This window comes from Bufo bufo, chromosome 2, assembly GCF_905171765.1.
Source record: "Bufo bufo chromosome 2, aBufBuf1.1, whole genome shotgun sequence".
Classification (NCBI taxonomy): Eukaryota; Metazoa; Chordata; class Amphibia; order Anura; family Bufonidae; genus Bufo; species Bufo bufo.
Window position 1 is genome coordinate 363,855,439 of NC_053390.1, and position 23,250 is coordinate 363,878,688.

The following is a 23,250-nucleotide window of genomic DNA, read 5'->3' on the forward strand; positions in this document are numbered from 1 at the left end:
CAAGTGACCCCATTTTGGAAAGAAGACACCCCAAGGTATTCCGTGAGGGGCATGGCAAGTTCCTAGAATTTTTTATTTTTTGTCACAAGTTAGTGGGAAATGATGATTTTTTTTTTTTTTTTTTTCATACAAAGTCTCATATTTCACTAACTTGTAACAAAAAATAAAAACTTCCATGAACTCACTATGCCCATCAGCGAATACCTTGGGGTCTCTTCTTTCCAAAATGGGGTCACTTGTGGGGTAGTTATACTGCCCTGGCATTCTAGGGGCCCAAATGTGTGGTAAGGAGTTTGAAATCAAATTCTGTAAAAAATGACATGTGAAATCTGAAAGGTGCTCTTTGGAATATGGGCCCCTTTGCCCACCTAGGCTGCAAAAAAGTGTCACACATCTGGTATCTCCGTACTCAGGAGAAGTTGGGGAATGTGTTGTGGGGTGTCATTTTACATATACCCATGCTGGGTGAGATAAATATCTTGGTCAAATGCCAACTTTGTATAAAAAAATGGGAAAAGTTGTCTTTTGCCAAGATATTTCTCTCACCCAGCAGGGGTATATGTAAAATGACACCCCAAAACACATTCCCCAACTTCTCCTGAGTACGGAGATACCAGATGTGTGACACTTTTTTGCAGCCTAGGTGGGCAAAGGGGCCCATATTCCAAAGAGCACCTTTCGGATTTCACAGGTCATTTTTTCCAGAATTTGATTTCAAACTCCTTACCACACATTTGGGCCCCTAGAATGCCAGGGCAGTATAACTACCCCACAAGTGACCCCATTTTGGAAAGAAGAGACCCCAAGGTATTCGCTGATGGGCATAGTGAGTTCATGGAAGTTTTTATTTTTTGTCACAAGTTAGTGGAATATGAGACTTTGTATGAAAAAAAAAAAAAAAATCATCATTTTCCACTAACTTGTGACAAAAAATAAAAAATTCTAGGAACTCGCCATGCCCCTCACGGAATACCTTGGGGTGTCTTCTTTCCAAAATGGGGTCACTTGTGGGGTAGTTATACTGCCCTGGCATTTTCCAGGGGCCCTAATGTGTGGTAAGTAGGTAAATGACCTGTGAAATCCTAAAGGTGCTCTTTGGAATATGGGCCCCTTTGCCCACGTAGGCTGCAAAAAAGTGTCACACATGTGGTATCGCCGTATTCAGGAGAAGTTGGGGAATGTGTTTTGGGGTGTCATTTTACATATACCCATGCTGGGTGAGAGAAATATCTTGGCAAAAGACAACTTTTCCCATTTTTTTATACAAAGTTGGCATTTGACCAAGATATTTCTCTCACCCAGCATGGGTATATGTAAAATGACACCCCAAAACACATTCCCCAACTTCTCCTGAATACGGAGATACCAGATGTGTGACACTTTTTTGCAGCCTAGATGCGCAAAGGTGCCCAAATTCCTTTTAGGAGGGCATTTTTAGACATTTGGATACCAGACTTCTTCTCACGCTTTGGGGCCCCTAGAATGCCAGGGCAGTATAAATACCCCACATGTGACCCCATTTTGGAAAGAAGACACCCCAAGGTATTCAATGAGAGGCATGGCGAGTTCATAGAATTTTTTTTTTTTTGGCACAAGTTAGCGGAAATTGATATTTTTAATTTTTTTCTCACAAAGTCTCCCGTTCCGCTAACTTAGGACAAAAATTTCAATCTTTCATGGACTCAATATGCCCCTCACGGAATACCTGGGGGTGTCTTCTTTCCGAAATGGGGTCACATGTGGGGTATTTATACTGCCCTGGCATTCTAGGGGCCCTAAAGCGTGAGAAGAAGTCTGGAATATAAATGTCTAAAAAATTTTACGCATTTGGTTTCCGTGAGGGGTATGGTGAGTTCATGTGAGATTTTATTTTTTGACACAAGTTAGTGGAATATGAGACTTTGTAAGAAAAAAAAATAATAAATTCCGCTAACTTGGGCCAAAAAAAATGTCTGAATGGAGCCTTACAGAGGGGTGATCAATGACAGAGGGGTGATCAATGACAGGGGGGTGATCAATGACAGGGGGGGTGATCAATGACAGGGGGGGTGATCAATGACAGGGGGGTGATCAGGGAGTCTATATGGGGTGATCACCACAGTCATTGATCATGCCCCTGTAAGGCTTCATTCAGACGTCCGGATGCGTTTTGCGGATCGGATCCATCTATCAGTGCATCCGTAAAAATCATGCGGACATCTGAATGGAGCTTTACAGGGGGTTGATCAATGACAGGGGTGTAATCAATGACAGGGGGGTGATCAGGGAGTCTATATGGGGTGATAACCACAGTCATTGATCACGCCCCTGTAAGGCTTCATTCAGACGTCCGGATGCGTTTTGCGGATCTGATCCATCTATCAGTGCATCCGTAAAAATCATGCGGACATCTGAATGGAGCTTTACAGGGGGTTGATCAATGACAGGGGTGTAATCAATGACAGGGGGGTGATCAGGGAGTCTATATGGGGTGATCACCACAGTCATTGATCATGCCCCTGTAAGGCTTCATTCAGACGTCCGGATGCGTTTTGCGGATCGGATCCATCTATCAGTGCATCCGTAAAAATCATGCGGACATCTGAATGGAGCTTTACAGGGGGTTGACCAATGACAGGGGTGTAATCAATGACAGGGAGGTGATCAGGGAGTCTATATGGGGTGATAACCACAGTCATTGATCATGCCCCTGTAAGGCTTCATTCAGACGTCCGGATGCGTTTTGCGGATCGGATCCATCTATCAGTGCATCCGTAAAAATCATGCGGACATCTGAATGGAGCTTTACAGGGGGTTGATCAATGACAGGGGTGTAATCAATGACAGGGGGGTGATCAGGGAGTCTATATGGGGTGATCACCACAGTCATTGATCATGCCCCTGTAAGGCTTCATTCAGACGTCCGGATGCGTTTTGCGGATCCGATCCATCTATCAGTGCATCCGTAAAAATCATGCGGACATCTGAATGGAGCTTTACAGGGGGGTAATCAATGACAGGGGGGTGATCACCACAGTCATTGATCATGCCCCTGTAAGGCTTCATTCAGACGTCCGTATGCGTTTTGCGGATCGGATCCATCTATCAGTGCATCTGTAAAAATCATGCGGACATCTGAATGGAGCTTTACAGGGGGGTAATCAATGACAGGGGGGTAATCAATGACAGGGGGGTGATCAGGGAGTCTATATGGGGTGATCACCACAGTCATTGATCACTCCCCTGTAAGGCTCCATTCAGACGTCCGTATGATTTTTACGGATCCGATCAGTCTATCAGTGGATCCGTAAAAATCATGCGGACATCTGAATGGAGCTTTACAGAGGGGTGATCAATGACAGGGTGTAATCAATGACAGGGGGGTGATCAGGGAGTCTATATGGGGTGATCACCACAGTCATTGATCACTCCCCTGTAAGGCTGCATTCAGACGTCCGTATGATTTTTACGGATCCGATCAGTCTATCAGTGGATCCGTAAAAATCATGCGGACATCTGAATGGAGCTTTACAGGGGGGTGATCAATGACAGGGGGTGGTCAGGGAGTCTGTATGGGGTGATCACCACAGTCATTGATCACTCCCCTGTAAGGCTGCATTCAGACGTCCGTATGATTTTTACGGATCCGATCAGTCTATCAGTGGATCCGTAAAAATCATGCGGACATCTGAATGGAGCTTTACAGGGGGGTGATCAATGACAGGGGTGTAATCAATGACAGGGGGGTGATCAGGGAGTCTATATGGGGTGATCAGGGGTGATCAAGGGTGAATAAGGGGTTAATAAGTGACAGGGGGGGGGGTGTAGTGTAGTGGTGCTTGGTGCAACATATTACTGAGCTACCTGTGTCCTCTGGTGGTCGATCCAAACAAAGGGGACCACCAGAGGACCAGGTAGCAGGTATATTAGACGCTGTTATCAAAACAGCGTCTAATATACCTGTTAGGGGTTAAAAAAATCACATCTCCAGCCTGCCAGCGAACGATCGCCGCTGGCAGGCTGGAGATCCACTCGCTTACCTTCCGATCCTGTGAACGCGCGCGCCTGTGTGCGCGCGTTCACAGGAAATCTCGCGTCTCGCGAGAGGACGCACCGGCGCGTCCACCCAGAACAAAAGGACCGCCGCAAAGACGCAATCCTGCGTACGGCGGTCCTGGGGTGGTTAAATATTCTCTCCTCTTTTACCTTGTTGATTCCCTTTATGTATTTAAAAGTTTCTATCATATCCCCTCTGTCTCGTCTTTCTTCCAAGCTATACATGTTAAGGTCCTTTAATCTTTCCTGGTAAGTTTTATCCTGCAATCCATGTACCAGTTTAGTAGCTCTTCTCTGAACTCTCTCCAAAATATCAATATCCTTCTGGAGATATGGTCTCCAGTACTGCGCACAATACTCCAAATGAGGTCTCACTAGTGCTCTGTAAAGCGGCATGAGCACCTCCCTCTTTCTACTGGTAATTCCTCTCCCTATACACCCAAGCATTCTGCTAGCATTTCCTGCTGCACTATGACATTGTCTGCCTACCTTTAAGTCTTCTGAAATAATGAACCCTAAATCCCTTTCCTCAGATACTGAGGTTAGGACTGTATCACAGATTTTATATTCTGCTCTTGGGTTTTTACGCCGCAGGTGCATTATCTTGCACTTATCAACATTAAATTTTAGTTGCCAGATTTTTGACCATTCCTCTAGTTTTCCTAAATCCTTTTCCATTTGGTGTATCCCTCCAGGAACATCAACCCTGTTACAAATCTTTGTGTCATCAGCAAAAAGACACACCTTACCATCAAGGCCTTCTGCAATTTCGCTGATAAAGATATTAAACAATATGGGTCCCAGAACAGATCCCTGAGGTACCCCACTGGTAACAAGACCTTGGTCTGAATATACTCCATTGACTACAACCCTCTGTTGCCTGTCCCTCAGCCACTGCCTAATCCATTCAACAATATGGGAGTCCAAGCCCAAAGACTGCAATTTATTGATAAGCCTTCTGTGTGGGACAGTATCAAAAGCCTTAATAAAGTCTAGATAAGCGATGTCTACTGCACCTCCTCCATCTATTATTTTAGTCACCCAATCAAAAAAATCAATAAGATTAGTTTGACATGATCTCCCTGAAGTAAACCCATGCTGTTTTTCATCTTTCAATCCATGGGATTTTAGATGTTCCACAATCCTCTCCTTAAGTATGGTTTCCATTAATTTCCCCACTATTGATGTCAGGCTTACTGGCCTATAGTTGCCCGATTCCTCCCTACTACCTTTCTTGTGAATGGGCACAACATTTGCTAATTTCCAATCTTCTGGGACGACTCCTGTTGCCAGTGATTGGTTAAATAAATCTGTTAATGGTTTTGCTAGTTCACCGCTGAGCTCTTTTAATAGCTTTGGGAGTATATCCCATCAGGCCCCTGTGACTTATTTGTATTAATTTTAGACAGCTGACTTAGAACCTCTTCCTCTGTAAAGACACATGCATCAAAAGATTCATTAGTCTTCTTTCCTAACTGAGGTCCTTTTCCTTCATTTTCCTTTGTAAAAACTGAACAGAAGTATTCATTGAGGCAGTCAGCTAGTTCTTTATCTTCTTCCATATACCTTCCTTCTTTTGTTTTTAATTTGGTAATTCCTTGTTTTTGTTTCCTTTTTTCATTTATGTATCTGAAGAATGCCTTATCGCCTTTTTTCCCTGAATGAGCTAATTTCTCTTCTGCCTGTGCTTTAGAAGCTCTTATAACTTGTTTGGCCTCTCTCTGCCTAATCTTATAAATTTGCCTGTCATCCTCATTTTTTATTTTTTTTTATAATTCCTAAATGCTATCTTTTTGTTTTTAATGATTTTGGCCACTTCTGCTGAGTACCACAGTGGTCTCTTCCTTTTTTTGCTTTTACTGACAAGCCTAATGCAATTTTCTGTTGCCTTCAATAGTGCCACTTTTAAGTAGTCCCATTTCTCCTAGACTCCAATGAAACTGTTCCAATCTGATAGGGACTCGTATACCACTAAACTAAATTTAGAAAAGTCAGTTTTTCTAAAATCTAAAACTTTTGTTTTTGTGTGGTGTGACTCAGTCACTGTACTTATAGTAAACCACACTGACTGGTGATCACTAGATCCCAAGCTTTCCCCTACAGTAATATCATATACCAAATTCCCATTTGTGAATACTAAATCTAAAATGGCCTCCTTCCGGGTTGGCTCCTCAACTACTTGCTGTAGAGATAATCCCAGTAGGGAATTTAGAATATCTGTACTCCTGGCAGAACTAGCTATTTTGGTTTTCCAGTTTACATCTGGAAGATTGAAGTCTCCCATAATGATAACTTCCCCCTTCAATGTCATTTTAGCTATTTCCTCAACTAGTAGATCATCTAATTCTTTGACTTGGCTAGGTGGTCTATATATCACACCTACACGAGTTACCTTATGATTATCAAGCTGCAAGGTAACCCAAACTGACTCTAATTTGTTCTCGCTAACTTGTATCAAATTAGATTTTATGCTATCTTTCACATACAGGGCCACCCCTCCCCCTTCTCTGTCTTTCCTGTATAGAGAGAACCCTGGTATTGATATATCCCAGTCATTACTCCCCTTGAACCACGTCTCGGTAACAGCCACTACATCTATATTCTCAGATGCCATTATAGCCTCAAGTTCATTGATCTTATTCCCTAAACTGCGAGCATTTGTAGATAAGAATCTGAGCTTGTCATTTCTTAACCTTTGTGCTACTGGCATCTTCTGGCATTGTTCCGGGGGGCAGTCGGACTGCTGGATTATCACTCTTTTTTCCCCCCTTTCCTAGTTTAAATGCTCCTTAGCAAATACTTGGAACTGTTCACCGAGGACATTCGTTCCCTTGAGAGAAAGATGCAAACCATCTTTCTTGTACAGTTCTTTTCCATTCCAACAAGAGCTAACATGAGACACAAAGCCAAACCCTTGGTTCAGACACCATTCACCAAGCCATACATTGAATTCCTTAATGCGCATCTTCCTGTCATGCTGAAGGTTATGCACAGGCAAAACTGCAGAGAATGAAACAGTTGATGCAACCTCCCGTATATCCTTTCCAAGTGTGTGAAAAGCTTCTTTTACCTTTGAAACCTCATTGCAAGCCAGATCGTTTGTCCCAAAATGGACAATAACATCCACTTCCCTTTCCTGCTTTGCTTGCCTAACAATATTAAGGATCCGTCGTCTATCCCTGCTGCTTACTATCAATCCTTACCTTCTCCTTTTTGTCTTTGGCTGCAGTCTTACATACTTTAGGCATGGGAGATGATTGTTTCTCACCCACTGTGCTTGAGCCATCCTCCATGTTGCTCTTGCACTCTGAAAGTGCTGCAAATAAATTATGGAGAGCCACAGACTGTGGGACATGTCTTCTATCCACAACTCTCAGTCTACCAGAATCTACAGTAACCCATCTTCCATTTCTAGGGGGCCTCTGTGGCAGTGGCATTGCAATGTTCTCAGCCTGAGTTTGTTTAATGGTTAATTTACAAATCTCATATTTCAAAAAGGTAATTTTCTGTTGCATTATGGAGAGCTGTCTACAGATCAGACAGTATCCAAACCTCTGAAGAGTGGAACCTGAAATAAAAGCACAACAATTCCTGCACAGAACCAGGTCTGCCATTGTAAAGAGGGGAAAAATTTAAACAAACAAATCTTGTTTAGATTGTATCCACCTCCAGATTACCTCCTGAGTATCTCCAATGCACTTGTAGATCAGCACTTGAACTAGCAGCCTTGGAAAAGCAGCAAGCTAAAATGTCCAAAAAAGCTGATTCTCTGGCAAATGGACATATAAACACATGTTATTTCTATAATATGAAATGTAATTTTATGAAAGTACAATTCTATTTTGGGTTAGTATTTAATTATACTACTGTACAAAAGGGTCCTTTCATTAAATACATAAATATCTGATGATTAGCTCTTGACTGTCACTTGACTCTTCACTTCTATGTCACAAATGAATGAAGATGCATTCATGGATTGTGAGGACCTTCTGCAGAACATTTTTTTTTTTTTTAATGAGTGAAATGTACATTAAACTTATTGGGTGAAAATTGGAGATTTACCTGCAGTGGACAGATATCGGGCCATCCTGTCCAAATTGTTCTTTTGTTTTATGCACTTGTCCTATGAAGTCAATGAATCCTTCTCCAGACTTTGGCACCCCTTGTTCTGGCCAGTCAGTAAATTGAAACTGTCTGACAGTTCGTGATTGGCCATCCTGCAATAAAACATAGTAAAGCATGGTAAATTAAATGCAAGTCAATATCTGAAAATACATAACAAATTGAACTGTTCACCACAGTCAGCCAAAATGAATCCAGAGGATTTACATCTCTGTCCTATCACTATACAGTTGCAAGAAAAAGTATGTGAACCCTTTGGAATGATATGGATTTCTGCACAAATTGGTCATAAAATGTGATCTGATCTTCATCTAAGTCACAACAATAGACAATCACAATCTGCTTAAACTAATAACACACAAAGAATTAAATGTTACCATGTTTTTATTGAACACACCATTTAAACATTCACAGTGCAGGTGGAAAAAGTATGTGAACCCCTAGACTAATGACATCTGCAAGAACTAATTTGAGTGATGTGTCAGCCAACTGGAGTCCAATCAATGAGATGAGATTGGAGGTGTTGGTTACAGCTGCCCTGCCCTATAAAAAACACACACCAGTTTGCTTTTCACAAGAAACATTACCTGATGTGAATGATGCCTCGCACAAAAGAGCTCTCAGAAGACCTACGATTAAGAATTGTTGACTTGCATAAAACTGGGAAGGGTTATAAAAGTATCTCCAAAAGCCTTGCTGTTCATCAGTCCACGGTAAGACAAATTGTCTATAAATGGAGAAAGTTCAGCACTGCTGCTACTCTCCCTAGGAGTGGCCGTCCTGTAAAAATGACTGCAAGAGCACAGCGCAGACTGCTCAATGAGGTGAAGAAGAATCCTAGAGTGTCAGCTAAAGACTTACAAAAGTCTCTGGCATATGCTAACATCCCTGTTAGCGAATCTACGATACATAAAATACTAAACAAGAATGGATTTCATGGGAGGATACCACAGAGGAAGCCACTGCCGTCCAAAAAAAAACATTGCTGCACAATGTTGCACAAGAGCACCTGGATGTTCCACAGCAGTACTGGCAAAATATTCTGTGGACAGATGAAACCAAAGTTGAGTTGTTTGGAAGAAACACACAACACTATGTGTGGAGAAAAAGAGGCACAGCACACCAACATCAAAACCTCATCCCAACTGTGAAGTATGGTGGTGGGGGCATCATGGTTTGGGGCTGCTTTGCTGCGTCAGGGCCTGGACGGATTGCTATCATCGAAGGAAAAATGAATTCCCAAGTTTATCAAGACATTTTGCAGGAGAACTTAAGGCCATCTGTCCACCAGCTGAAGCTCAACAGAAGATGGGTGTTGGAACAGGACAACGACGCAAAGCATAGAAGTAAATCAACAACAGAATGGCTTAAACAGAAGAGAATACGCCTTCTGGAGTGGCCCAGTCAGAGTCCTGACCTCAACCCAATTGAGATGCTATGGCATGACCTCAAGAAAGCGATTCATACCATTCATCCCAAGAATATTGCTGAACTGAAACAGTTCTGTAAAGAGGAATGGTCAAGAATTACTCCTGACCGTTGTGCACGTCTGATCTGCAACTACAGGAAACGTTTGGTTAAAGTTCTTGCTGCCAAAGGAGGTTCAACCAGTTATTAAATCCAAGGGTTCACATATTTTTTCCACCTGCACTGTGAATGTTTACATGGTGTGTTAAAAAAAACATGGTAACATTTAATTCTTTGTATGTTATTAGTTTAAGCAGACTGTGATTGTCTATTGTTGTGACTTAGATGAAGATCAGATCACATTTTCTGACCTATTTGTGCAGAAATCCTTATCATTCCAAAGGGTTCACATACTTTTTCTTGCAACTGTATACTGTACCACAATATGTTCTCTATATAAACAATTCCTCATTGCCTGGACCATTTAGCTAAATGAGCCCCTAGGGGAAATGTAAACCATAGTATTTGTATTTATTTGTCATCATTCATTTATATTTCACATATTACCATAGTTTTTCAGCCTATAAGACTTAACGGACCATAAGACACACCCAAAATTTGAAGCATAAAAGTAGAAAATAAAATTTTACTGTTTATATCCTATGGGTAATATACAGTTAATATGGTACAGACACAGTACAAAAGCCAATGCTTTATAACATTGGCAGCCACAGTGTCTTACCACATTGACAGCCACAGTGCCTCATAACATTAGCAGCCAAAATGTCCCCTGACTATTCCAGCCACAGGGCCCCCTGACTATGCCAACCACAATAACTCGTCACATTATCAGCCATAATGCCTCCTGATTGTGCCAGCCACAGTGTCTCATTACATTGCCAGCAACAGTGCCCCCTGACTATGCCAGCCACAATGCTCCATCACATTGCCAGCTATAGTGCTCCGTGACTTTTGCTTCTTTCACACCAGCATTTTTGCTTGATCTGTCATGCATGGATCAGCAAAAATGCTTCGGTCATAATAATACAAACGTCTGCATCCGTTCTGAGCAGATCCGGTTGTATTATCTCTAAAATAGCCAATCTGTCTCAATAGCACTGGTACGTTTTCTTTTTTTTTAAAACTTTCTTTATTCGGAAGTAAATTTCAGGTAATACACAATGTTGGCAAGCATGCCACATATCCATCACATCAAGTAAATCCTTTTAAATACTGATGTTTGCGGTATATGAAGTACATTTGCATACAAAGACAATTATTATTCTCTTTTTCATTCCAGCTTTTAATAACCAATGATCTTCATAACTCCCCCCCCCCCAACACCTGTCACTCATGTTATAGTACTGAGAATATAAATAATATAACCCTCAGTCTTACTACTCACTCACTATTTACCATCACCACTATATCTCCAGTTTACCCAGCGTACCCTTAACCTTTGCCTCTAGGTACCATTTTGTTTGGATAAAGGGAGTCATCAGTTCCTCTATTTCCTCCCCCGTTAGAGCATGTTCAGCTAACCTTCTCCATTTTTTTATGAACTTTGCCACCGCCTTCTCTTTACATCTACCAGCTTCCAGTCTTTACATATATAATACCTTCTTTACCAAACCTAGAACTTCATCTTTGGTGGGGAGTGTATTTAACAGCCAATAGCGTAGCAGGCATTTTTTGACCGCCATAAGTATTATATGCACTCCCGGTTCTGCTATACCTCTCCCTTGGGATTCATCTTGTCCCACTGGGATATATTGGAATATACATTGCTGGGGCTCTGCTTTTACTTATATGTCCCATACCTCTTTGATGAAGGAAATCACCTCTTCCCACAGTGGCTTGATCTGTCTACAACCCATGTAAGAGATCCGCTTTCGGTTGCGAACACTTCGGGCATTCTCTCAGGTAATGAGCTGGGGCATTAGCGTAGGAGAGATTGAAGGCATATGTGGCTTTATGTAAGATTCTCAGCTGCGACTCTCGCCATTGTTCGCTCTGGATTGCCTTTCTAATGTATTCCAAACCCTCTCTCATTTTAAGGGAGAGGTCTACTTTTTTTTATGTCTCTTTCCCAATGCGCAAATACACTTTTTGCCAAGCCTATATAGCTTGTACTATGAATACGCCTGTACAGCTCTGACAATGAAGTCGACCCATCTTTTCCCCCTAGGAGAGCTGCAAACCAAGTCAGTCTGTCGGACTCTCCCAATGATTTCGACTGGGCCTTACAATACGTCGAAAGATGAAGATATGACAGTGAAAGTGATTCAGATAGTTGGTTTTTACCTACCACTTGTTCCCACATCATCCACATATTATCTGACATCCCCATTATATCTCTGAGAGTATGGATGCCTTTCTCCCTCCATCTTTTAAACATCCCGTTATCCCTTCCTTGTGGAAAGGTTGGGAGGGACCACAGGGGCATCTGGGGTGACACATATATCGGCAACTTATACATTTTCCTAACTGCTTTCCATGTCATAATGGTGTCTCTGAGTAGTACTGAATGTTTAATATCTGTTGGGAGATCCTTTAGTCTGGTATGTAACAGGGCCGCTAAATTCCATGGTTGCGCCAATTCCCTTTCTATCTTACCTGCTGAGAAGTAATCGGTACCCCACACCCAATCTCTCACATGCCGAAACAGAGCTGCCAAGTTATATAATCTAATATCCGGCATTTTCAAACCTCCTTCCCACTTGTGTAAACATAATTTTTTATACGCTATGCGGGGCCTTTTTTTTCCCCAGAGGAATGTTACGAAAGCCGATTGTAGTTTCCTTATGTCCACATGCTTCAGTAGCATCGGGATCATCTGAAGCGGATAAAGCATCTTGGGGAAACTAACCATTTTTATTAGGTACGCCCTCCCTGTCAGAGACAATGGTAATTCCATCCAGTTAAGTCAAGCTCCTTGATAATCTTACTAATTAATGGTGGATAATTCAACGTATAAATTGAAGAGGCGGTTCTACCTATATTCTTTCTTCAGCTCTACTCCAGTCTGGGACATATTTAGTCTGTTTTGGTCCCCCAAAAGCAAAAGTTGACTCTTGGACACATTTATTTTTTCCCCGTTACACCACTATATTTTTGTAATGTCTCAAGTATTGACTGTAAATGTAGGTCTGAAGCTCCCATATAAATTAAAAGATCATCAGCAAAGCATGTAAGTTTCAGCACCTCTTTTCCCACTTTAATCCCCTCATATACAGTACAGACCAAAAGTTTGGACACACCTTCTCATTCAAAGAGTTTTCTTTATTTTCATGACTATGAAAATTGTAGATTCACACTGAAGGCATCAAAACTATGAATTAACACATGTGGAATTATATACATAACAAACAAGTGTGAAACAACTGAAAATATGTCATATTCTAGGTTCTTCAAAGTAGCCACCTTTTGCTTTGATTACTGCTTTGCACACTCTTGGCATTCTCTTGGTGAGCTTCAAGAGGTAGTCCCCTGAAATGGTTTTCACTTCACAGGTGTGCCCTGTCAGGTTTAATAAGTGGGATTTCTTGCCTTATAAATGGGGTTGGGACCTTCAGTTGCGTTGAGGAGAAGTCAGGTGGATACACAGCTGATAGTCCTACTGAATAGACTGTTAGAATTTGTATTATGGCAAGAAAAAAGCAGCTAAGTAAAGAAAAACGAGTGGCCATCATTACTTTAAGAAATGAAGGTCAGTCAGTCAGCCGAAAAATTTGGAAAACTTTGAAAGTAAGGGCTATTTGACCATGAAGGAGAGTGATGGGGTGCTGTGCCAGATGACCTGGCCTCCACAGTCACCGGACCTGAACCCAATTGAGATGGTTTGGGGTGAGCTGGACCGCAGAGTGAAGGCAAAAGGGCCAACAAGTGCTAAGCATCTCTGGGAACTCCTTCAAGACTGTTGGAAGACCATTTCAGGGGACTACCTCTTGAAGCTCACCAAGAGAATGCCAAGAATGTGCAAAGCAGTTATCAAAGCAAAAGGTGGCTACTTTGAAGAACCTAGAATATGACATATTTTCAGTTGTTTCACACTTGTTTGTTATGTATATAATTCCACATGTGTTAATTTATAGTTTTGATGCCTTCATAGTCATGAAAATAAAGAAAACTCTTTGAATGAGAAGGTGTGTCCAAACTTTTGGTCTGTACTGTATATTAGATCGTATGAGATATAAAGCCAAAGGTTCCAGCGCTAGATCTAACAATAAGGGCGATAATGGGCATCCCTGTCTCATTCGCTTATTAAGTTGTATTACTTCTGACAGAAAACCCGGAACGTGTACCCTCGCCTGCGGGGCTGCGTATAGCGCTGTAATATAGTTCCTAAAGTTACCTTTCAAGGCCATTGTGTCCAGAACATCCTTAAGCCATTGCCAACTGACATTATCAAATGCCTTCGTGGCATCTACTGCCATGAGGGCGTGTGAGCTATTCGGCAACTTCCCCTTCATGCTATCTTGCACTGCCAGTACCTTCCTAATATTTGTTACGGCCAAACGACCTTTAATGAAACCTACCTGATGGTCCCCGATTATATCTGGCATAAGCAATGCCAGTCTGTTGGCCAAGAGTTTAGAAGCTATCTTTAGATCCTGGTTAATCAAGGAAATAGGTCTGAATGATTCCGGGTTTGTTAAATCCTTTCCTTCTTTAGGAATAAGTTTAATGTATGCCGTATTACCGGATGGCGGTATTCTGCCCCCCTGAATCACCCCATTGAATAAAGCGGTCAGCACCGATACAATCTCTAGCCCATGAATTTTATAGAATTCCGCTGGAAATCCGTCGGGGCCTGGCGATTTTCCGTTCTGTAGGGATTTGATCGTATGTGTTATTTCAGCCTCCATAATTTCCGCATTAAGACTTGCTAACGCCTCGTTTGACAATGACGGGAGTCGTGCCTTCTCCAGAAGCTCCCGCGCTAACCCTTCGTCATAAGAGTCTTGAGAATACATAGCTGTGAAATAGTCTTTCATAATTTCTACCATCTTTCTAGGGTGGGTGTGCAGAACTCCTTTTTCATCTCTAAGGGGATAAACTTGTACACGCCTAGTATATGGGCGCGTCAGGTTCGCCAATAGTTTACCTGCTTTGTTTCCATGCTTAAACAGGGTGGCTTGTTTGCAATCTGCAAACCATTTGACCTTGCCTTCTTGCAAATAGTCATAGTTATGTTTTGCTGTGATCCACTGTATTCTATTAATATCTGACGGGTCATCTAGATATTTTGTATATGCTAACCGAACCAACTGAATCGCTTGCTCATATTTTCCCTGTATATCTCTTTTCTGCCCTATTGTAAAAGACATTATGCGCCCTCTTAGCACTGCCTTAGCCGTTTCCCAAAAATGCTCAGGGGTCTGCCTGTGAGGCTCATTATCTTGGGAGTACTCCCACCACCATCCCTTCAATCTATCATTAAAATCCTCATCCAACAGTAGGTGACTAGGCATTCTCCAAACATGATCCGACCCCCTAGGAAGAGACTCAGTAACCTCAACCCACAACGGAGCGTGATCTGATATCAGCAGATCAGCTATTTCAGTTTTTTGAGTTCTCGGAACCATGTCCGGAGACATTAACAGGTAATCTATTCTAGACCAAGACCGTTGGGGGTGAGAGTAGTGAGAATACTCCCTATCTATCGGGTGATGATGTCTCCAGATGTCAGTTAGGCCAGTCGCCTCCAACAACAGGGTTAATGTATGGGCTCCTTCCGGGTTCTGCGAGAGCTGACTACGTTTCTCCTGTTTTCTGTCTTCTACACTATTACGCATTCTATTAAAATCACATCCACCTATCATTTGGTGGCCCTTATTTTGCAGGATTAAGGTCTCCAGTGCTTGATAAAACCCAGATTGGCCCGTATTTGGGGAATATATATTATATAGGGTCAGATTACCCCCCTTCAGACCTAACTCTACTCTCATGATTCTACCCTCCTCATCTGTTTCACATTTGTTTACAGTGTACTGTAAATGTCTGTGGAATAGCATCATTGTACCTGCCTTTCTACCCACCGATGAAGATCACAATACCTGACCAACCCACTGCTTGCGCATCCTCCAGAAGTCGAGCTCCTCCAGATGCGTCTCCTGCAACAGGGCAACATCTGCCTTTAGTTTCTTGAGATGTCTTAATACCATGCTACGTTTAGTCTGGGAACGCAGACCTTTGACATTCCACGTGACTATTCTCATAAAGGTATTCGATTTAGGGCTATTATTAGAGACGCATCTGGAGGAGGGATAGACCTCCCCTCCATGACCAGTGAGTTAAAGTACAAAACAGCTATGAGCAGCAACAAAAGCGACAGTTCCCCATTTAGAACATCCCCCCTCCCTCCCTTCCCCTCCCCAACCATGAACATGAATTACTTTCAACAACGACATCATATTAATAGCCTTGACTTCTCTTTTTTCGCGCCACCACCGGAGCTGTCGTTACTCCGATCCTCCCTAGCCAGTAACTAAGAACTACACAGATAAACTCTATAAGAATCTCCCCCACCCAAAGCCCTAAGCAAATTTTCAGTATATGATCACTAAAGTGAACCCTGTAGTACCGCTCTCTTCCAAGTTAACATGTCATATTTATGATAGATTTTTATTTTTTTCCTCCATTTTCCCCACTTTTCTCTTCCCCTCCCCCCCACTTTTGGTTCAGTTTTGATCTATATTTCCCCCTATGTCAAGTATCGCCCTCTTCTTCCCCTTTTCCCCTTTTCATTAACCAAATGAATCCCAGCACCGTTACCCTCCATTTCGTAGACCATATACTGATTCATCTAATGACCACCTTCTCGGCAGTCCTGGCAAATACATGTCCTCCAAGCCTCCTTCTTCTCAGTCCTGGGAATCCTCCTGAGCTTCCTCGATCCTTGAAGAACCCTGCCGGCCCTGTGAGTCCGCAAGTTTCTCCCACCTCCGATTTGGTACAGGTCCTGACAGCTTCCTGCTTTTCACTGGTCTCGGCTCCCCGTCCGTATCAATGTCCATCGCTTCCTACGCTTCCTTTGGAGTGAGGTATGTATCAATACAACCATCTTGATGAAATATCCTCAGTGTGGCAGGGAACAGCAGCGCAAATTTTATTTTTCGCTTGACTAAGGTAGAACAGATTTGCGAAGAAGCTCTCCGCCGTTTTGTTACTTCCATAGAATAATCGCTGAAGAGGAACACTTTCGCGCCCCTTAACATGAGAGGGTTTTGGGCTCCCTTGTATTTCTTCAGGATCGCTTCTTTGGCGGCATAATTTAAATATTTCGCTATGGCCGGTCTCGGCCTAGAACGGCCCCCTTCCTCCTCAGCGGGTCGGGCCGGACCCAGTCTATGGGCCCTCTCCACGGTGTATTTGCCTTGTAGTCCCAGAGCTTGAGGGAGTTCCGTGGCGAATATCTGTGGCAGCTGTGATGGCAGGATATCTTCCGGCAGCCCCACCACCCGGAGATTACTTCTCCTCGATCGATTCTCCAGGTCCTCCATCTTGTCTTTAAGTGCCCGATTATTAGACAACACCTCACGGACCTGCACCTGCGTTTTCTCCATCTCCTCTTCCATCATAGACATTCTCTGCTCCAGCTCTGCTATCTGGGAGACTTCCTTTTGGATTTGGAGGAGCGCTGCAGAGACTGTGGCTTCCAGGGTGGATTTAATCTCTGGCGCCAGTAATTTTGCCACTTCTATCGCTATATTGCGGCAGGAGATGGTAAGATCTTGATCAGGGGATAAACTAACCTCCGCATCCTCAGTCCCCAACTCGACTTGCTTGGCTGGTGGCTGCGTCGCTGTCCAGGTAAATCGCTGTGCTTTCTCCGCGGCCGCCATCTTGCTTCGCAGCTGCTTGTCTTCGGTTTGTGAAGGATGCGCTGGTATGCTCGCTGTGCCGTCCTTTCTTAGGAACTTCTCCATCCACTACCTCTGGCCACTGTTCGGGGGGGGGGTCAGTGTGGAAAAAAAAAACTTTTTGAAGGGTGTTTAGCTCAGTCTCTCATGCGCGCGCCGGAACCGGAAGTCACATTTTCTTTTATGTCTGAGAAAACCACCATTGACTTACATTGTGTGTCATAACGGATCCGTCTTGCTCCGCACCATATCACAGACAGAAAAACACTGTTTGCAAACGGGGACACAACCAAATGGAACGGAGTGCATTTTGGAGCACTCCTTTTCATTCAGTTCAGTTTTGTCCCGATTGACAATAAATGGGGACAAAAGGAAGCGTTTTCCCCCATTGAGATCCTATGACGGATCTCAATAGTGGAAAGGGAAATCGCAGATGTGAAAGTAGCATATGTCAGCCACAGTGCTTCATCCCATTGCCAGACATAATGTCCCCTGAGTACGCTATTCTTAGTGCCCCCAATCTATGCCAGCCACAGTGTTTCATCACAGTTGCCCACTGACTATGCCAGGCACACAGCAATATCATTATTAGGGACAACCTTGCTGCCTAAGATTACCCAGTCTGAAGCAGTACTAGGAGTCTCGAGTTATTGCCATGTATATATGTGTAATATGTGACAGTTCAGTGAGCACAGTACATGCTGTATACTCCCAACTGCCCTGCCAGGACCTGTCAGTAAGCTCAGAGTCTCCTGCTTCTAATGCCGGTGTTTGGACTATTAGATGCACCAGAAGTTAGCAGCACAAGATTGAGGAGAATAGTCCAAAATAATATGGTGTATACCTTTCATCCATATGTTTCATTATGATATACACTCACCTAAAGAATTATTAGGAACACCATACTAATACGGTTTTGGACCCCCTTTTGCCTTCAGAACTGCCTTAATTCTACATGGCATTGATTCAACAAGGTGCTGATAGCATTCTTTAGAAATGTTGGCCCATATTGATAGGATAGCATCTTGCAGTTGATGGAGATTTGAGGGATGCACATCCAGGGCACGAAGCTCCCGTTCCACCACATCCCAAAGATGCTCTATTGGGTTGAGATCTGGCGACTGTGGGGGCCATTTTAGTACAGTGAACTCATTGTCATGCTCAAGAAACCAATTTGAAATGATTCAAGCTTTGTGACATGGTGCATTATCCTGCTGGAAGTAGCCATCAGAGGATGGATGCATGTTCTCATTCTGTTTACGCCAAATTCGGACTCTACCATTTGAATGTCTCAACAGAAATCGAGACTCATCAGACCAGGCAACATTTTTCCAGTCTTCAACAGTCCAATTTTGGTGAGCCCGTGCAAATTGTAGCCTCTTTTTCCTATTTGTAGTGGAGATGAGTGGTACCCGGTGGGGTCTTCTGCTGTTGTAGCCCATCCGCCTCAAGGTTGTGCGTGTTGTGGCTTCACAAATGCTTTGCTGCAAACCTCGGTTGTAACGAGTGGTTATTTCAGTCAACGTTGCTCTTCTATCAGCTTGAATCAGTCGGCCCATTCTCCTCTGACCTCTAGCATCCACAAGGCATTTTTGCCCACAGGACTGCCGCATACTGGATGTTTTTCCCTTTTTACTCCATTCTTTGTAAACCCTAGAAATGGTTGTGCGTAAAAATCCCAGTAACTGAGCAGATTGTGAAATACTCAGACCGGCCCGTCTGGCACCAACAACCATGCCACGCTCAAAATTGCTTAAATCACCTTTCTTTCCCATTCTGACATTCAGTTTGGAGTTCAGGAGATTGTCTTGACCAGGACCACACCCCTAAATGCATTGAAGCAACTGCCATGTGATTGGTTGACTAGATAATTGCATTAATGAGAAATAGAACAGGTGTTCCTAATAATTCTTTAGGTGAGTGCATATACAATGGCTGGTGTAAGCCCAGACAAAAATGTCCAAAGGAGCCAAATTTACCATCCGGCATGAGCCACTTGGTGCATCTTTAGACTCTTAAAAGCATACGGATATGTAGCATGTAGATTTTCATGAGATACATTGACTCTGATAACCCTGTATCTTCACAGTTGTGACTATATCCTTTCTTATGAGCTCTTTATATAGTCATTACAGCTCCTAGATGGGTATCCATCTCCAGGTTTTATCCGTAACCCCTACAAAACAGAGGCAACAAGGTCTTGACCTTGACCAATAGCAACAGCACATGGCATGATAATATTTTTTAATTCTATTGGCTACAGGCAGGGATGTAATTTAATGTGGGCGAGGAGTCTTTTGTGTACAGGCTTAGCCTGATGTTCTTTCCCCACACCCAGGAGAGCATCTGGACCAGTAGCAACAGTATGCATCATAGTAACATTTCTTAATTCTACAGGATTATGCAGTGATCCAAGGAAACAAAAGGGTATATTGAAATGCTTACTGAGCAGAAAACTTTCACAGAGATGAATTATAGATTGCTGTCAACAGGGCTTTATCAATTGAAGGATACAGGGTTTGCTCTCTTCTCTATCCTCACGTTTTCATCCCCTGAGAATGACAGCGGGTAGTCCATACTGGTCTCAATGACCTCTAAAATAATAGGTGGCAGAACAAGGACTTTAAATATGACGCCAATTTAAGAGCTCAAGAGGGTCATAGCCCAGGGGTTTCTGTTGTTTTACACAGTAGACACCCGGAGTAAAGTCTGTGATCATCGATAATGCAGATCATTAACTCTTAAAGGGTTTCTGTCACCCCGCAAAACTCATTTTTTTTTTTTGGATAGTTAGATTTCTCATAGTGCGATATAGGAGAATATAATGCTCTTACTTACTTTCATGCGGCCGATTCTTTATAAAACGAACTTTTATAATATGTAAATGAGGGCTCTACCAGCAAGTAGGGCGTCTACTTGCTGGTAGCTGCTGCAGAAATCCGCCCCCTCGCCGTGTTGATTGACAGGGCCAGCCGTGATCTCCTCCTCCGGCCGGCCCTGTCAGTAATTCAAAAATCGCGCGCCTCGCGTCATTCGGCGCAGGCGCTCTGAGATGAGGAGGCTCGTATCCTCAGCACTCCCTCAGTGCGCCTGCGCCGATGACATCACCGAAAGAGAAGACGTCATCGGCGCAGGCGCACTGAGGGAGTGCTGAGGAGACGAGCCTCCTCATCTCAGAGCGCCTGCGCCGAATGACGCGAGGCACGCGATTTTTGAATTACTGACAGGGCCGGCCGGAGGAGGAGATCACGGCTGGCCCTGTCAATCAACACGGCGAGGGGGCGGATTTCTGCAGCAGCTACCAGCAAGTAGACGCCCTACTTGCTGGTAGAGCCCTCATTTACATATTATAAAAATTCGTTTTATAAAGAATCGGCCGCATGAAAGTAAGTAAGAGCATTATATTCTCCTATATCGCACTATGAGGAATCTAACTATCCAAAAAAAAAAAAATGAGTTTTGCGGGGTGACAGAAACCCTTTAAAGGGGTTGTCCGGGTTCGGAGCTGAAACTGGACATATCCCCTTCTTCACCCAGACAGCCCCTCTGGGTGTAGCATCTGTGGACCACGGACATTAAAGTCTCGGGTCCCATGGAAATTATCTGTATTTTACAGATCCGCGTTTCACACCATCTCAATGAACACCATGTAATGCTTAATTTTCCCTATTGTGGAACTGCAATAAACCTGAAAACTTGCTGCCAGGTTTACCTATAAATGACAGATGGCCACTAGGTTTTCCATCTGCAGGACATCCTTTGATCACCTTTTTTTTTGGGAACTCTTCTAAAAAATGCATTTTCCAAAATGGGTAATAGAGGCACAATAAAGATTAAAGGGGTTGTCCCAAAATTTAAATGTGTCTCTTATCATGATAGAAGAAAGGTATCTGATCGGTGGAAGCCCCCACCAATCGTGAAAATTAGGGGCCTGTGTCCCCCTGTATAAATGGAGTGGCAATCAAACATGTGCTCTGCTGCTCCATTCATTCTCTATGGCACTACTAGGGAAAGCTGAGTACAGTCATGGTTTTGCAAATGCATATTTCACATGACCATCAACTACAGTAATTATAAACTGAAATAAAATGGCGTGAGAATATGCATTGAGTATAATGCACTTTATGAAATGACTATATCTGTTTATTAATCATAATAACCATGTGAAAAATATGGAAATAAATATATGTATACGGTACTATAAAACTATCTTTCAGAATCATCTGATTTTTAACCAAAAAAAATCTAAATTCCAGTAATCCACAATACTTAAGTGGAATCCCTGTATCAATGTCAAGAATACATGCACTAATACACAGAAGATGGGGACTTCAATGTACTGGAAAATCTTATCATACTGTAGGGTCGGTTAAGGTTTTAGGTAGAAAAATGGATATCATGTAGCTTACAGTGTACAAATTGGATGCTAGGTTAGATCCTACTGCTAAGAAGTAAATGTTGCTGGCAAAAAAAATCGAATGAGCAAGTTACTCAGTATGATAAATCTGAAATTCCTGGACAATGAGGAAAATCTGGACCCTGCTTGTTAACAGAGCACCTCATACATCAGCCAGAAAAACAGAACGCCTCTTATGGGAATGGAGCATGACACGGGTAAAGTCAAAATCAGAATTATAGTGTGTAAGGCTGTATTTTGACTCAACTGTCTGTGGCAAAATAGAAGTCATACAGTGTTCATGCTAGACATTCCCACATATTCGATAATTCCCAGACATCCTGCACAGCAGCACATTCATGAGGATTTATTCCCCTACTGCATGCTTTGGACAGGTGAAATAAAGGTTTAATACAATTAGAATCAACCTATGAAAAGGCATTTGCTCCTGTCCCCTCCTTGTGTTCTCTTAATGTCCTACCGAGTGTTCGAAGACAGTTGGCTGCTCCTCTCTCCAGGGATTATTATATCTCTTTCTAGAGATGGATTTGGGTAAGCTTAAAAAGGTTGTCCGAGTTATATAAAAACTTAGGCAACTCCTGTAAATGGCCTAACATAACAAATGAATGAATGAATACTCATCTGTTTTCTCCGTTAATTCTTCAAATGCTGAGCTCTTGTGCTACTGCTGCTGACGTCATCTTCTTTGCTGCAGTGGTGAAGTTCCGTGCACAAGTAACCACTGCTGCTGAGGCCAGTGGTTGGTTGGAGCAGTGACCTGTGTGCACAAAACCTCACTGCTGTAGCCAGAAAAACAAACAGCAACAATGATGACCTGACAGCAGCGCATTAAAAAAAGCAGAGGAGCTGAGTATCCCTTTGTTATTTTATGACATTTACCAGGGTTGCCTGAGTGTTTATATAACTTGGACAACCCTTCAAACTTTTTATTTGCCCTTGTATTTATATATGAGTTTTTATTTAAATCAGACAGAGATTCAGTTTGTTTGCTACAGGTATCAAATGTAGTCGCCTCTGCCCAAAGAGCGGCAACAAATAAAGCTAATGCAAAAAAAAAAATGTCTACCTTTAGGAGGTGTTGTGACCAGAGAAGAGACTGGAAGGTATTACGGTGGATAAGAATTCATTACTGGGTAGTGCTGATGAGGAAGCCCTTTATTCTTCAATCCCACACAAATTTGGATTACATGCGGTTGATTACTACCTTAGTATGCAGGGCCAAAAATACCTAGCACATAATGCATTCTCTTCTCCAATTTCAACTCACACATAATTTTTTTCTCTTCAGGTGATAAGGTGTACAACCAGCTCAGGGACACTGCAATTGGTTTATGCCAATTTGCTCCTGGTCTGGTGGGAAGCCACCACGGTCTATCGGGGAGGTGTTGTCTATTGTTACCGAGC

At 42.8% G+C, this 23,250-nt stretch overlaps 1 protein-coding gene across 1 annotated transcript in view; it reads right to left on the bottom strand.

Moving 5' to 3' along the window:
* PTPRD (protein tyrosine phosphatase receptor type D) overlaps positions 1-23,250 on the bottom strand; it is a 413,356-nt gene that overhangs the window by 21,050 nt on the left and 369,056 nt on the right. Inside the window, 1 exon segment of the mRNA XM_040417151.1 lies at positions 8,098-8,252. Within this exon segment, the coding sequence (XP_040273085.1) occupies positions 8,098-8,252 (155 nt within the window).